Source organism: Telmatherina bonti (genome assembly GCF_933228915.1).
Source record: "Telmatherina bonti genome assembly, chromosome: 16".
NCBI lineage: Eukaryota > Metazoa > Chordata > Actinopteri > Atheriniformes > Telmatherinidae > Telmatherina > Telmatherina bonti.
Window position 1 is genome coordinate 12,107,046 of NC_136614.1, and position 15,860 is coordinate 12,122,905.

General features: G+C 42.8%; 1 protein-coding gene across 6 annotated transcripts in view; it reads left to right on the forward strand.

The window, feature by feature from the left end:
- Window positions 1-15,860, forward strand: part of afdna (afadin, adherens junction formation factor a) — a 126,873-nt gene that overhangs the window by 98,123 nt on the left and 12,890 nt on the right. For 4 of the 6 annotated variants that reach the window (XR_013771631.1, XM_079255462.1, XM_079255465.1 and 1 more), the window contains exons 25-35: window positions 2,322-2,440; window positions 4,210-4,410; window positions 4,959-5,050; window positions 5,668-5,862; window positions 5,943-6,093; window positions 8,748-9,150; window positions 9,247-9,494; window positions 10,455-10,669; window positions 10,795-10,974; window positions 13,315-13,353; window positions 14,939-15,076. Coding sequence is in view for 5 of the 6 variants with exons in the window: in XM_079255462.1 (XP_079111588.1) it covers window positions 2,322-2,440; window positions 4,210-4,410; window positions 4,959-5,050; window positions 5,668-5,862; window positions 5,943-6,093; window positions 8,748-9,150; window positions 9,247-9,494; window positions 10,455-10,669; window positions 10,795-10,974; window positions 13,315-13,353; window positions 14,939-15,076 (1,981 nt within the window). In the remaining variant the exon portion in view is untranslated. The remainder of the gene's footprint in view (window positions 1-2,321; window positions 2,441-4,209; window positions 4,411-4,958; window positions 5,051-5,667; window positions 5,863-5,942; window positions 6,094-8,747; window positions 9,151-9,246; window positions 9,495-10,454; window positions 10,670-10,794; window positions 10,975-13,314; window positions 13,354-14,938; window positions 15,077-15,860) is intronic. The other 2 variants (XM_079255464.1, XM_079255466.1) reach the window with 1 other exon arrangement.

The window sequence follows — 15,860 nt, forward strand, 5'->3', positions numbered from 1 at the left end:
CCAAACTGGAAAGAAATTGCTCTTAAGCATTATCAACTATAATCTCTGTCTGATTTGGCTGACAATAAAGGCCACACAATACGTTTCTTCCTGTGTTTTTCCTGCATCACTAATAGATGTGCGTCAGGTTGCTTTTCATTAGAGGTGCCAGTCATTTCATTTCAAGGCTTATTTCAAACGTGTTCTTCAATTTACTATATTTAGATCTTCAACTTTAATGACTGAAAAGTAGAAGGCAGAAGTATAAACTTATATAACCGTACCTAATTTTAATGCTCCAACTCGATTACTCTAATCTGCACAAAGAGGAATATTTACCATGAATCTAACCTAATTTCCCTCATCTGTGTCATGTGACCATAGACTAGATGTAAAGACTGTGATGCTACCATAGACCGTATATGAAAAGATGGACGGAGCCTCCTGCGGTTAAAAGTGAAGTCTGTGCAGAAGTGCATAAAACTGCAGTTCCCCCTTCATCCACTAGGGGTCGCAAAACAGAGCGAATCTCCACAGACTCCCATGTTAAAAAGACCAACTTCACAGCAGAAATAAACATGTTTACAGCCCGGTACAAAAATCCATTTTAGGTTTAATAGGTCAGGTTTACCTTCATGACAACTGTGGGGGGAGTTAATTTTTTTTTTCTAACTCTCCTGTTTAAAAGTAGTTTAATCTCAAAATTCGTCATATTAAGGGGCGTGTCCTTTTGATTGACAGGTACCTGAGCTCCCGCTTCAAGTCAGAAGAATGTAGAACAACCGCGGTTTTTAATCAGTTAACAACGTGACGTAGCTTTAGCCCGCTTACCTCCGTTAGCTGGTTAGCTCCTGTTATCTGCGAGTTAGCTCGGTTAGCTCTTAGCTTCAGAAAGCTCGGAGTTCGCTCGATGTCAATCATCCACCATGACGCTCACAACCCCCTCTCAGCTCCACCTCTTTGCCCATATTTGTATTTTCCGGGCGAGATGACACACATGCCCCTGCCAAGATTACGATGGCAGGAACCGCCCACCGAGCTTCAATTCAGTTCTTCAGAAACCTATGGGTGACGTCACGGAGGCTACGTCCATCTGTTTATATACAGTCTATGGATGCAACATATTTTGATTGACTAGAAGAAGTAGTTCTAAGAGAAGAAAAACCCTGTGGAGGGAAAAAGTTAACTGCAGTGGACATCCACAAGAGGAAAAACTGACTTTATCTCAGGGATTATTGTAATCTTTGGTAATATGTAGGTAATTATTTGATATCCAGGAAGATGCCAGTCAGCCTCAACAGTCAATTATCAGCTTTCATCTTTTCCTCAAGTAGCAGAAGTTAAGAAGTTGCTCTGTTGACCCATTTAACCGCATGAAGCCTGAAATAATGGGCAGAAATTTCAAATTTTTTTTGCCCCTTCAACAAAATGTGAAATATAAAAACAATTGTCACACATGTGCAGTTTGAAGTGATATGTCAGAGCTACTTTTTCATCAGCGGGCAGAGTAAGAAGCAAATTTAAAAATAGTTATTTCCATTAAAGTGATGAAATAGGTCACATGAACAGTATTTATCAAATATGACTATATATATATATATATATATATATATATATATATAAAAATAAAAACCTACTTGGCTGATTTAATGATTTACATGTGGAAGTGTTGTGGGTGAAAGGGAGTTGGACCGTTTGCTGCAGGCTTCATGAAAAGCAACCAAACCAGTTCGCTGATGGACACAATGCAGAACGTTGAAATGAGACGTCCGGTCTGCAAAAGTTTGATTTGATTTAACGTTGTTTCGACTTGACTCCGATAACATCTGCAGCTGCTGATGAGAAGGAGGCTTGGAAACTAAAACAAATTCAGTTTTATGTAACCTGAAAACAAAACACCTGCTGACTTTAAATCCTTTTATAGAGGAACAACCGCAGCTTTTTAGCTTCTTTCAGTGCGTGCTGGACGCGTTGTCGTTAAGATACTCTGTTTTTACAGTAGTTTTAATCAGACGGAGTCTCTCCAGTCTAACCTCCGCTCCTCTTCATGGGTTTAAGTTTCTAACAAAACTCCCTGTTGTCACTAAATCTAAACTTGATTTAGGAGCCGGGAAGTGGTGAAACCCGACCGCAGCATTCAGAGAAACTGATGCTACTTTTGTTTATTTAAAAGGAGCCGCTTAATGAAGCTCATTACATCGAAATGGAAGACTTTATCACAGTGCATTGCATCAGTTTTAATACCCACATCAAGAGAAAAGTTCCCTTGAAGTCAGGAGATCAGTAGTCATGCTGTGTGTGTGTGCGTGTGTGCGCGTGTGTGCGTGCGTGTGTTCGTTCAGAGCGGCAGAGCTGATGACGAGGACAGGCTCAGTTGTGACTTTGGAGGTGGCCAAGCAGGGAGCCATTTACCACGGACTGGCTACTCTCCTGAACCAGCCGAGCCCCATGATGCCTAGAGGTGAGCACACACACACACTTCAGACTCCTTTTACACACTTGTTTGATTTCTACTTACAGATTCATACCTGCATGGTTCCTTTTCCCATGCATTGGTCTGTTTCTTTTTACCTTTTAACTCTGAACAGTGTTGCCTCATAGTGAAGCTTTCTGCAGTTTTCTGATCACTGATTGATTCAATTTGATCAGCAGTGATTTTTGTTGGTGTGCAAATCGTTGCGGGAACCTTTTTCCAAACCAAAATGTTAAAAGATTGTTCCCATGCAGCATCTTTAGAATGAAACTTTTCACGAAACAAGATCTTTTTATACTTTGTGTTTAAAAGTGTTCATGTTGCTTTTTTTTTCTCTAATGTAATAGATAAATGTTAGGACTGTGACGATATGCTTTCAATTCCAATTTTTTTTGGTGCTGATTCGATTTAAATTGCGATTCTCACGATTACTTGATATTGCTGATTTTCGGAGAATAAAAACCAAAAAAAAGAATGTTATAAAACTTTTTTTGCTAAAAAATAATTAAATTGTAAAGCAAAAAATCCCAATATTCAATTTTTCGATTTGATTTTCCCACCCCTAATAAATAATAACTATACTAAATTGGTGGTTTTAACTATAATATGATGTCTTTTATTTTTACTTTTATGCAAGACAATTAACAACTGATACATTTAAAAGCTCAGATGGTGGTGAAAATCGTGCACATTTTCTTCAGCTAGCAGCCGTGATGAATGGACTATTGTTGGTATTTTGCTCCTGTGGATGATGGAGGAGAAGCAGACGTATCCAGACAGTGTGTCCTTGTTGTCTTCTCCGCAGCACAGTAAAAATCCAGTTCGCCGTCTGAACGATATGAGTGCTTGTGGCCAGAGCCAGCTGTGTGTGTGTGTGTATGTGTGTGCATGAGAAAATCAGCTCACACACACACGGCTCGGAGTTTACAGGGTCGTCTGGTTGTGTGCTGGGCTTTGTCTGCTGGAATGTGACCCCAGGTTCATTAAGGAAGTCTTCTGGCCGGCCGGTCTGCGGTTCAGGATGACGATAAAGAGGCGTTTCTCCCAAAGTCCCTCGACCGCAGTGTTTTACAGAACTGATGGAGGCGTTTCGGCTCCACAAGGTGAAGGAGGCTTGAGAGTGTGCAGGCAGAGGAAGCTGATAGGAAGTAAAATAAAACCTGAAGTCTCAACCTCAGAGGTTGGTCGTTTAGCTGATTGTTGTCACTTCAAAGTGTTTAAAACTATTCGTTCCAACCAGGAGGAATCATTCGTGCCTGATTATTGCTCAGGCTGTGACGATCCAATTTTGTCCCGATTCGATTCCAATCTTTTGGGTGCCAATTTGATTTCAATTGCGATTCTCATAATTCTTTGATATTGCTGATTTTTGTAGGTTAAAAACAGAATAAATGTGTAAAACTTTTTTCTTTGCACGTCATTTTTCTTGATTTCAATTAGAAAGAAATGACAGTAGCCAGATTATCATTCTGCTGCTTTAACGCCCCAGAAGACAAGTAAAAAGATCAATAAAAATGACAAAATGTTTATACTGGATCCTTTTTATTTGTTTGATTTTTTAACAAAAAATCGATTTTAAAATTGTGAAGCCAAAAAAATCCTGATTTTTTTATTTTTCGATTCGATTTTCGCACCCCTAATTGTTGCCCAAACAAACAGCAACTCTAACCAGAAATCTGGGAAAAAACTCCACATCTGCAGCAGCTACAGGATCGTGTTGTCCTGAAACCTCTCCGCCTTTTCTCTCCCACACCCAGCGTCGGACAGGAACCGAGAGAAGAACGGGAAAATGCGACCAAAAAGCGAAGGTTTCGAGTTGTACAACAACTCTGTGCAGAACGGCTCCCCGGAGAGCCCTCAGCCTGGCTGGGACTCCTACGCCGAACCAAAGAAGATGAGCAGCGAAGACCGGCTTCTGAAGAACCGGGCTGACCACCGGTCCAGCCCCAACGTAGCCAGTAAGTCTGCACTGGGTAAACTGTCCTCTCCCAGCAGAAAAAAACTTACCTTGATCAGCTCGGTGAATCTTAGACATGATCAGGGAAACTTTATTTATAGAATGTTTGACAACATTAAGACACAAGGTGCAAAATAAATAAATCCTGCAGCAGATTTCCCCGTAAAGAAAGCGCTCTTCTTCAGGAATGACCCTAATTTCCAGGAATAACATGAATATTTCATCAGAAATGAGCTCAAACCCAAAGTTTGCTTTCCAACCTGAGCAGATGTGGATTTGTAATGCAGCTTAGTTAACTCATTCTATTTAGCTGCGACGGAACAACACTTTCTTCATGTCGTGTTTTTCTCCTTCGACGCGTCCCTGCGACTTAAACAACCAGTCAGAAAAATGCAAATATTGTCCCTAAAAGTCCCCACAGAGTCCAGTGGATGGAAAATATGAAGGTCATCTGTGGGGAAGCTCCAGCATCCATGTTGTGTTGCTTGTAGCCTCTAATTACACTTTTTTATGGTGCTGAAATGATTGTTTCTGCTGCTCCTCCACCAGATCAGGGCCAGAGTCCTGCGAGTAAATCCGTGTACCCCGGAGGACCTGGCACCAAGATCACCTCTGTCTCGACCGGCAACCTGTGTGCAGACGTGAGTAACCGTGCGCTTCAGGCCGGTGGCGCCTTCGTGTGGAATGTTCCGACACTGACACCAACACTCGAGAACACTCGGTATCTCGAGTAGAGACGAGAAATCATTTCTCATTTATCGTGCATAAAGATCTGCTTGTGTAGAAAGTCTCCGCAGCGGAATTTCTGCTTCGAGGCTCTGACGCTAAATTCTCTAAAGTCTGGTCACCATTTGCAGACCATGTCATGTCTCTTACTCTTGAGATTGCCCCATGAACACAGCCTCTTTTCTTGGTTTTTTCAGCACGCTCTTGCTTAATACACCCATACACTTTGTAATTTTGGTCGTAGCACATATTTCTATGTTGTTTATTTTTTTGTTGTTTTTTTTTGGCCTGGTTGTTTTTTGGTTTCACTCTTGTCTCAATTTCTATCTTATTTTGTTTTATCTTATTTTTTTTTTTTTTTTCTCTTTTGTTGTCCTGGTGTATGTATCAGATGTGTATGATAATACTTAGTATGTGCGGCTATGACTCCTTCTGATACCGTCATTGTCTTTCAATGCTTCATATTTGTACTTGGAAAAAATGATAAATAAATCATACATTAAAAAAAAAAAATCTGCTTCTTTCCCGCCAGGATGAGCCCTCCCCTCCTCGTCCAGAAGCCTACCCCATCCCCACCCAGACCTACCCCAGAGAGTATTTCACCATCCCAGCCTCCAAGAGCCAGGATCGGGTTGTGGGTCCAGGGCCGGTGCCGTCACAGCACTGGCAAGGCATGGAGGACCGAGAGCGTCTACCTGTGGTGGAAAACATCCACAACAGCATGCAGGTTAGAGCAGCATGAGACCTTCCCGTGTAACCCTGTTTTAGTTTGTTCCTCTTCCTGATTTTCTGTTTGGATCTTTGCAGCGGATTAACCATTCCCAGGAAGAGCTTTACCCGCCGCCAGCAGGCCTGAGGCCGGATGAACGCATGCAGCCTCACTACCCGCAGGACTACCTGCACCGGGACTTGGACTACCAACACAGAGATCTGGACTACCAGAGAGGTCCGCCGGGAGGTAAGAGGAAAAACGGGATGATGGGAAAAGGCTGCAGTGTCTGATTGTAATGACTAGATTATACAGCAGCTTGGAGATTAGCAGAATACAAATGTTCACCTCGTTCCTGTTATTGTTTTAGTGATGATGTAATGTGAATATTAATCACAATGTCAAAGCAGAAATATGACGCTTGATCTACATCTGTGAAATCAGAACAAATCCGCTTTGGTTTTATTTCGTACCGAGATTCATCAGGTGAAAGCAGGAAACAAAAATCTTTTATTCTTCTGGTTTTTTTTTAACTTTAAAGCAGCTTTATGTAACTTTCACACTTCATAAGTCAGTGCGTCGGTCTCGTTGTGATGGGACTCCGACATTCCTGGAGCTTTCGTTGCTTTGCAGTGTCTCGAGTCTGGGAAACGACACTTGGAACTTGTTTTTCGCCCTGGAGCGTCATATTATCGCTACATTTCGCTTCATGGTGAAGTGAGGAAAAGAGAGAAAGAAAGAGAGTCAACATCAGAGTGACTTTTACTGGCCGGAGAGATCTCAGAGACGAGACAGGATGTTGAATTAGACTTAGTTACATACTTGTCAAGCACCCTGTTTTGGGGCCAAGAAACTCTTGGTTTTTTTTGTTTGTTTTTTATTTTTATCAGTTTTTCGCGTGTTATTTTCCCGTAAATGTAGCCTATAATACAGAGAGAAAAGAAACTTAACAAAATGTATGATATCGTCCTCTTGGCTCAGATATCCAGAACTTTACAGGTGTGTAATTTGGGTGAATGCCGGTATAAATCTGCTAAATTTCACTGGTTTGTTTATTAGATCTCCATTAGCTGGTAGAATCACTTTAATACAGGAATTTCCCAGCTGCAACACACCTGATTAAAGGCAGGTTTATATATACAGCACAGTTCAACAACAGGGTGATTCAAAGTGCTTGACAGAGACAATAAAAATTAAAATAAGGAAAAGGAAATAAAATCAAAAGATTATGAAAATCATGATTAATTCCAGCTTTCAAGAAACATGCATATTAAATGATTAAAATGACATCTGAAACATGTAAAGTCTTATAGATATATATGTATAATTGTTTTAATTTAATAATTTTGACTGTTTTCGCTCATACCTTCACATCTCGCATATTCTCTGTTGGTGCATTTTTTATGCTTTAATGACCATCCTGGCCAATAGATGTGCAAAAACTGCGACTTAATCTGTTTAGTTTCTCCTAAAAAAAAAAAAAAAAACTACCTGAAATCTACCAAACATTCAGCATTGTTTGGATTTTAACCCTTTAAATGCCAGTTTTAATTTTTGAGTAATATTTCCTGTATAATAAATATGAGGGGTGTGCATTTTTGTTGCTGACTAGAGTCAGAGATCATCAAAGATTAGCAACAAACATTATTGCATTTTTAAATATTATAATTTATCTGTAAATATTACACAATAATATGAATATAATAATAATAATAATAATAATAATAATAATAATAATAATAATAATAATAAAAATAATAATCATAATATTGTATATTATTTTGAATATTATTATATTTTTATGTAGTTTTACATCTGTTCCTGTCTAGTGACCTTTGTTGCCAAAAATGTACATGTCCACAAAAACTCCTATGAAATAATCATACATCGATATAAAGAGAAACTCACCGGCTCTGCTGTAAAAACCCAGAACTGGAGGAGAGAAACACCATTTCTGGCTGTAGCCTTCAAACAGCTGTCGTTCTGCATCAGGAAACTGGGTTGTGTGGAGGTTGGGTGTCAACGTAAGTGATGTCAGCCTGAGGTGAACGCAGTGTTACTTCCACAGGAACGTCGGATCAAGTCAGTCTGGGAAACATTTCATCATTTTAGGTCAAATTATGCAACTAGATGCGATGCAACCAGAGACCGTATATGAAAGACGGACGGACCCTCAGGCGGTTAAAAGTGAAGCCTATGCGAAAGTGCATAAAACTGCAGTTCCCCCTTCATCCGCTAGGGGCTGCAAAACAGAGCAAATCCCCATAGACTCCCATGTTAAAAAGACCAACTTCACAGCAGAAATAAACAGCCTGGTTCAGAAGTCTATTTTCAGTTTAATAGGTCAGGTTTACCTTCATGACAGCTGTGGGGGGAGTGAATTTTTTTTCTAACTCGCCCGTTTAAAAGTAGTTTAATCTCAAAATGTGGCATATTTAGGGGCGTGTCCTTTTGATTGACAGGTAGCCAATTTCCCGCTTCAAGAAAAACGTAGAACTGCGGTTTTTAGCCGGTTAACAACGTGACGTAGCTTTAGCCCACTTACCTCCGTTAGCTGGTTAGCTCCTGTCAGCTCCGGGTTAGCTCGGTTAGCTCTTAGCTACAGTTCGCTCGATGTCAATCATCCACCATGACGCTCACAGCTCCACCTCTTTGCTCATATTTGTATTTTCCGGGGGAGACGGCATGCATGCCCCTGCCAAGATGGCGATGGTAGGAACGGCCTACCAAGCTTCAATTCAGCTCTTCAGAAACCTACGGGTGACGTCACGGAGGCTCCGTCCATCTCTTTATAAACAGTCTATGGTTGCAAATGGCCAGAAGCTGCACGAGAGAAGCCGTGTGTGGCATGTGGGATTATAGAGATTTGTATGTGTGATCATGTGATCTGTTTATGTCTGCAGGCGTTGGAGTCCCTGATCACTGGACGCCACAGCCACAGGTCTCCTCTTCACTGGAGTCGTCGACATCAAGCCAGGAGCACCTCAACTTCTCAGCCTCCTCGTTGTCTTCAAACAAGAACCAGAAGACGGGACCGGGCCGGTGGAAGACTCCCAACACGCCTCACGCTGTCCCGCCACATTCGGCACAGCCGCCGTCCCGCTCCGACCTGCCCCCTCCTCCACCGCCGCCTCCTGCTCCTTATCCCGACGCCTACGACCCCTACGACGCCCAGCCCGAGCTGCCGCTGCCGCCGCCTCCTTCTGCCATCTCCTCGCTAACGGCCCAGCAGGCGGCTGATCGCAAGAAGCGAGAGGAGCAGCAGCGTTGGTATGAGAAGGAGAAAGCTCGGCTGGAGGAAGAAAGGTGGGGTTTTTTTCCTGTTTTATGTATAAGTTTTAAATCGCTCGTCTGCGAAGGGAGTCTAAAAGCTGACTCTGTGTGACGATGGAAACATTCCAGAGAGAGGAAGAGAAGGGAGCAGGAGCGGAAGTTGGGGCAGATCCGGGCCAACCCCGTCATGCCCGTCCAACCCCACAACAACGGTGGAGCCATGCCGCCGCCACATCACCAGCCGCCTCTGGCCTCTGTGGTCCCACCCCAGCCCTACCTCCCCCCACAGCCTCAGCCTCCCCCATCCAGACCAGAGAAACTGGCCAGCCTGCCGCGGTCAGCGGTACCGGCCCCTGCCAGCATCTCCAACCCTCCAGGTTCTCAGATTTTATGTCACTCTGACTGAAACTTAGTGAAACATGAAGCAACTTTGTGACCACGGGAAGTTTATGTTTCTGCACCTCATGCTTGTCTGTGTTCTGTTTCCAAAACTTTCATCCAAGTCTGTCTGAAAGCTGAGAATCTCAGTTTACACACAATGTAAGACCCATCTCTAACAAACCAGTATAGCACTGGGAGCCCTGTTTGTGTTAAGTAACACCTTAAAAGGACCATAGAAGAAGAAGAGATGCATGCACATGTTGAAATAGTGAAGCAGTCACTGGATCCAGTCATTGCAGTACCCGACTTCACCACCAGGTGTCAGTAATTCTTAAACACTGCACCTTTTAATGCGAAACAATCAAACAAATACGACAAAAACGGTGAAAATTTATTTGCTATTTATTTATTTGCTAAAAGATGCCGAGTCAGCAGTATGAGTTTCCTAGCTACATTCCTACTTAACATGGAGGGAACTAACATCTGATCAGCTGTTACCAGGGAAAACACCTGCTAAACCCGGGGTCTGCAACTCCGGTCCTCCAGTGCCCCAGTCCTGCAAATGTTAGGAGTTTCCCTGCTGCAACACACCTGATTCAAATCAATGGCTAGTTAGCAGACTTGTACAGAGTTTGATGTCAAGCTCTCCACAAGTCTGCTGATTAGGTCTGATGTGTGCCAGGTGTGTTGCAGCAGGGAAACTCCTAACATTTGCAGGACTGAGGCACTCGAGGACCGGAGTTGCCTACCCCTGTGCTAAACAATCACCTCCAACCTGTGCAAATAGATTTACTTTTATCTACATTCAACATTTTCTTGTAAAAGTTCTGCAGCACTTTCATCGGCACCTACATAGACATACATGTAGATGTACTCGGAATTGTCTTGTACATGAAAGGTGCTTTACAAATAACTACATATGGATATATAGATAATAAAACGTAATCAACCTGCAGGCATGGACACGGTGATCAGGGAGCTGCTTCCGCAGCAGCAGCCGCGCACCATCGAAAGGCGAGACCTGCAGTACATCACCATCAGCAACGACCAGCTAACGACCAGCGACAGTTTGTCTCCAGACCCCTGGAAGAGAGACGCCCGCGAGAAGGCCGAGAAGCAGCAGCAGCTTCACATCGTTGATCTGCTGGACAAGGAGATCCAGGAGCTCCAGGTAACAAACTTCCCCAGCGAGGGAACGGGGAATCAAAGTGGGATCAACATGCGATCCATCATACGAGTAAAGAATTTACTGATTAGTGCAGCGCGGTCCCGTCATGAAGATATCGTCCTCCTCAGGCCAAGCCGGAGCGGACGGCGGAGGAAAGCGACCGCCTCAGGAAGCTGATGCTGGAGTGGCAGTTCCAGAAACGCCTGCAGGAGTCCAAGCAGAGCGACGAGGACGACGATGACGAGGACGACGAGGACGTGGACACCATGCTGATCATGCAGAGACTGGAGGCTGAGAAGCGAGCCAGGGTGAGACGGGTGGTTGTGGCGGAGGGAGGAGGGGTTTATACACCACGGATGTGTTGGAGGAAGGTTTTTTTCTTTTTCTTCTTTAAATGGAGGAATCGACCTCTTGGTGTGCGCTTGCTGCTTTGGCAGAAATAAAACTTTCTGATTTCTGTTTTTTCAAGCGATGTTACCCATCAGCTCCCCGTCCAGAAACAAACGAGCCGCTGAGCGTGCGAGGAAGGGCGAGCTGCAGGAAATCAGGCTGATGGGGGGGAAACAGAACTGCCTCTTAGAAGGGGAAATGGATTCTTCTGTGAATGTCCCACAATGTGCATCTGCAACATGCTTCTGTCATCGCTTTGCTGTGCTGAGCTGCTTAAATTTGATTGGCTGATGGGAGGGTCGGGGCAGGAAAGCAGCCGTGTCATGAAAGCTGCTCAGACAGAAAATATGTCGGGGTTAGAGGCTTCCTGTTGATTTTTTTCTTTCTTCTCATCAGCTTTTCCTCCTCTTCCTGGGTTGTTTATCAGCTAGTCTTGTAAACTTTTAAACTGGTCATCACCTGGATTTGACACGATGTACGACAGGAGTTGTTGAGGCTCCTGCGGGTTTTCCATGTTTCCTCTCTGCCAACACATCTGCTTTACATTAAATGGATCCAAACAGCCAAAGAACTGCACAGTGACTGATTCATTTGAGTCAGGTGTGTTGGAGCAGGGATACATGGAAACCCTGCAGGATTGTGGCCCTCGAGGACCAGCTGGAATCCCCTGATGTACGATGAAGGCCCCGTCAGGGATTACCAGAATGTTTCATAAGAGAGATTTTGACCTGTTGCTGTGGAAAAATCATGGGTGGAATTTATAATGTTACACCACATTTAACCAGGTAGACTCAGGGTTAAACTATATATTCAGGAGACAAAAATAACTCCGATTGGAGGTCATTTCAGATGGGACTTTGGTCGAGTACTTTGTTTTCTTTCCCTTTATTTCTCAGTCGTCTCAGAGTTCATTCCTGCAGTTTTTAAGCTTTAGAATTTGCACGTAAGATGTTTTTTATGTTTAACAAGACAGCAATGTTAGTTATCAACACTACAAAGAGAAAGTTTGTCGTTTCCACTTAAGTTCAAGCTCAACAGTTTGTTGATGTGGAGAGAAAGTACAAAAATCTATATTTTACATGGAGTATATACAGACATGGACACCACCTTGGACGAGGTGTCTCATTACGTAAAAAGTAACCGGCTTCTGCCACCTGGACAGAAGAAACTTTAGTAAACAACAAGCTCAAGAAAAGAACTTATCTCCTGCTGATGGCTCAGATTAGCATATGGATCAATCTCTATTCACAGACATGGACAGGTGTGGTCATACTGTCATTTTAGGCTAGAACGTGCTTTTTGTGACCAAAAAAAACCCAAACATTTTAACTATTCAAACATTCATTATTATTATGATTAATAGTATTATTCAAACTTTTTTTTTTTAAGTAGAAAAGAAAATGGATTGTTTAAACTGCAAAGAAGTGACAATCAAATAAGTAAATAAATGAATAAATCCTGTTTTGTATCAAATTAGTTTGTTCAAAAGCACAAATTAAAAGTTGAAACCTGAGTGCAACCCTGTAAGAAGGTGCCATGTTGCCGATCTGCTCTTCATCACTCACCTCAGCTTCCAGCTGCTTCTCAGACATTCAGCTGCAACTCGGCAGAACAGTTTGGGCTGAATACATGCAGCTGACAGTAAAAACATGCTGAAAGTTCTTCTGATCTACCTGAGACTTGAACAGCAGCGTAGTTTCAGATGAACAGCATCCGTATCAGGCGCCTTGCCCCCAGCGATACAGAATTATTTATTCAGCCATTAATAATAATAATAATAATCTGCATATTTCCTGCTGGTTAAAATGGGAATAAGGTTAGTGAGCGTCGGGGGACAGGAACCACCATGACCCCCGCCACGTCAGACCCAAACACCTAAAAACCCATCAGCTTCTGGTGGTCAGAGCTTCCTGTTGGGTCGACGTGAGCGAGGAGGTGAAGCCAGCGTTAAACCAAGCCGCTCGCTGGCAGACATGCAGGAGATCTGGATTAGTAGACGGAGGTTTTTAGCAGCCACTAATCGGCACCGTGTCAAAAGAACCAAACCTCAGTAATGTTTTCACTTTACTGTATGTCCCCCCCCCCCCCCTTATTTTACTTCTGCTCTACTCCTCAGCTTCTACCTCCTTTTATTTTCTAATTAAGTTGGATCTCCTTCACATCCTCCTTTTCCAGCCTTTGGGTATTCTCCTTTTCCTTCCCTCCTCCCCCATCTGCCCTCCCCCCCTCTCACTCTCGATTCTTTTCTTCTTCTTCAGCAACAGACTGCTGTCCCAGCTATCTCTGTGCTAGACTTGGTATGTTCTTCCTGTTAATGACCAGTTTCCTGTCCCTGCCCTTACATCACCTCCTGTTTTCTGTGTGGGTTGCCCACCTGCCCTCGTTACCTCTCTGTCCCCCCCCCCCCCCCCCTCACCCATCAGGACTAATGTTGTGTCATTTTGGGGTTGGAGTTAGACTGAACTAAAGAGAGGCTGTCCTGGGGGGGGGGGGGGGGCTTGGCGTGGGGAAAGCTGTCCATCTCTTTGTCCACTCAAAACAGCTGCAGGGGGACGGCGAGGGAACCTTTTCTGACTGATCTTTAAATAAATTTTTTTTAAAAAGTTCGTCTTGCTGCAGAACCGAGGGTGACGCGAGTCTCATCAGCCATGTTTTGAGTGAATATGGAGGTGGTACCTGCATGGCTGGATGCATCACACAGGAGATCCATGCATGAAAGTCCTGCGAGCCGAGGCATCACCATGTTGTGGTGTCCGTAAACCCATCCATCCATCTGTCTGTCTGCCCATCCATCTATTTGTGTGTAACCAGCTGAGCCTGTGTTGTTTCTTTAAAGGGTTTGTTCAACCAAATCACAGAAATGCACTTTTTCTCACTTTCTGTCCGACGTCTGAGAGGTACATCTTGTTTTATTCTACTAGGAATTTCCAGTTTATTAAAAGCTACGTGACATTTAGAGTATAAATAGTAAAGCAACCTTTTAAATAGCAAAGATAAAAATTTTAATAAATAGGTAAAAAGTAATGAAGTCGTTACTGCTCAGTTAATATTGATTTAAAAAAAAAAAATTCTCATAAATGAACTAATTGAAATAATGTAAAATAAAATAGATTAATAAAAGTATTTTATATAAAAATATTTAATATTAAAATGCACTAATAAAATATGTAAAAAAAAAAAAAAATATTAAAGGTGCCATAAGAACTAATTTTAAGTGGATATTTTAATTTATATTATTTGCATGCAGGAAGAGCTGATGCAGAATGGTGGGCGGAGCCTGTTCGGGCTGACCAATCGGATCAGAACCGTTTTTTTGTTTTTTTTTAATTTAATTTAATGGGAGTCCGGTTGCAAAGCATCATCCTTCCCTGAGATTTAAACATTAAAATTGTGCTTTTTCTGATTTGTTTGAACTCGCCCTTTAACCATTCAGCTCACAGAAATGTTTTTGTTTCGATTTGCTTGGCTGTGTGATGGTTTTAGGAAAGTAACGTACTGTAGGTACACTTCCAGCCCAGTGGGATCTTTAACAAAAAGAAATCGACCTTGAGTAGCCGGTGGAGGGGTTGTCTTTTACCGTTTCTTCTGTTGTGGCTGCTGTTCCTGGTGCATGTTGTTGTTTGCATGTTTTTGGGCCTGTGCTGTGTGTTTGCAGTGCACACTGTTCCTCCCCTCAGGAGCAGTCCCGTTAGACTAATCCGAACTGCCGCACAACATGTTGCGACACGTTAGCGCCAAGCCGATAAAACCGAGCCAACGCTGATGTTCTCAGGTGGTTTGAGCGACTGGTTGTTGTTGTACTGATTATTCCCTTGTTTGCGTGTATGCCGTCCGGCATGTCGTGGTGTGTGTGCGTGCGTGCGTGTGTGTGCGTGCGATCAGTTGCAGGACGAAGAGCGACGGCGCAAGCAGCAGCTGGAGGAAATTCGGAAGCGGGAGGCGGAGGAAAGAGCGAAGCAGCAGGAGGAGGAGAGGAGGTGGAGGGAGGAGGAGAGAGCCAGACGAGAGGCGGAGGAGAAGGTCGGTTTGTCTGTCTGAAACTGTCGCAGCTTAGAAGTTGTTTAGATTATTAATTATTTAGGATGTTTTATTGTTTTCTTACCGAGTCAGCTGCTGCACATCATCGTAGAAGACTGAGGAAACTATTCCTGGGGTTAGACCAACGTCTGATTTACCAAACATCTCAGAACGCGACATTTCCCACATAATCAGTCAGATTCGGCTCGGGACGCGAACTTTTCGCACCATGTCTGTAACACGTCGATGCAGTGACACACTTCTCCGAATAAACTCGGATTTGTCTCCAATCTGAGCCGTTCATCTGCGAGATCCAATATTATTCTCCTAACATATAATTAATTTGGGTTTCAAACTTTTTATTCTGTCTCAGATTCAGAATTAACACATTTTTACCACAATGTTTTACAACCAGGGATTTGGAAATTTAAACTGTAAAGATTAAAATGAACCCCTGATAAAGAAAATAAAGTCCAATATCATTTATTCGTGTGTTAAAACAGGAATCTGACAGTGGTTTAACCCCTGAAGACGCAGCAGCTTCACAAACTCTTCAGAAACCTTCACTTGTTGCACACTTAGGATTTAATTTCATTTAGAATAAATTATTTTTTATGGTAAGATTTTTATTATATTTTTGCACAATAACCCAGAAAATCCACCTTCAGTTTAGTTTAAAAACAAATCTCTGATGTAGTTTTATTTTCAAGACAGATTTTGAAGTTTTTTATATTTACTTTTGTTTTTTTTTAGATGTTTATTTAGTCAAAGTGGAGATTTTTTCTGT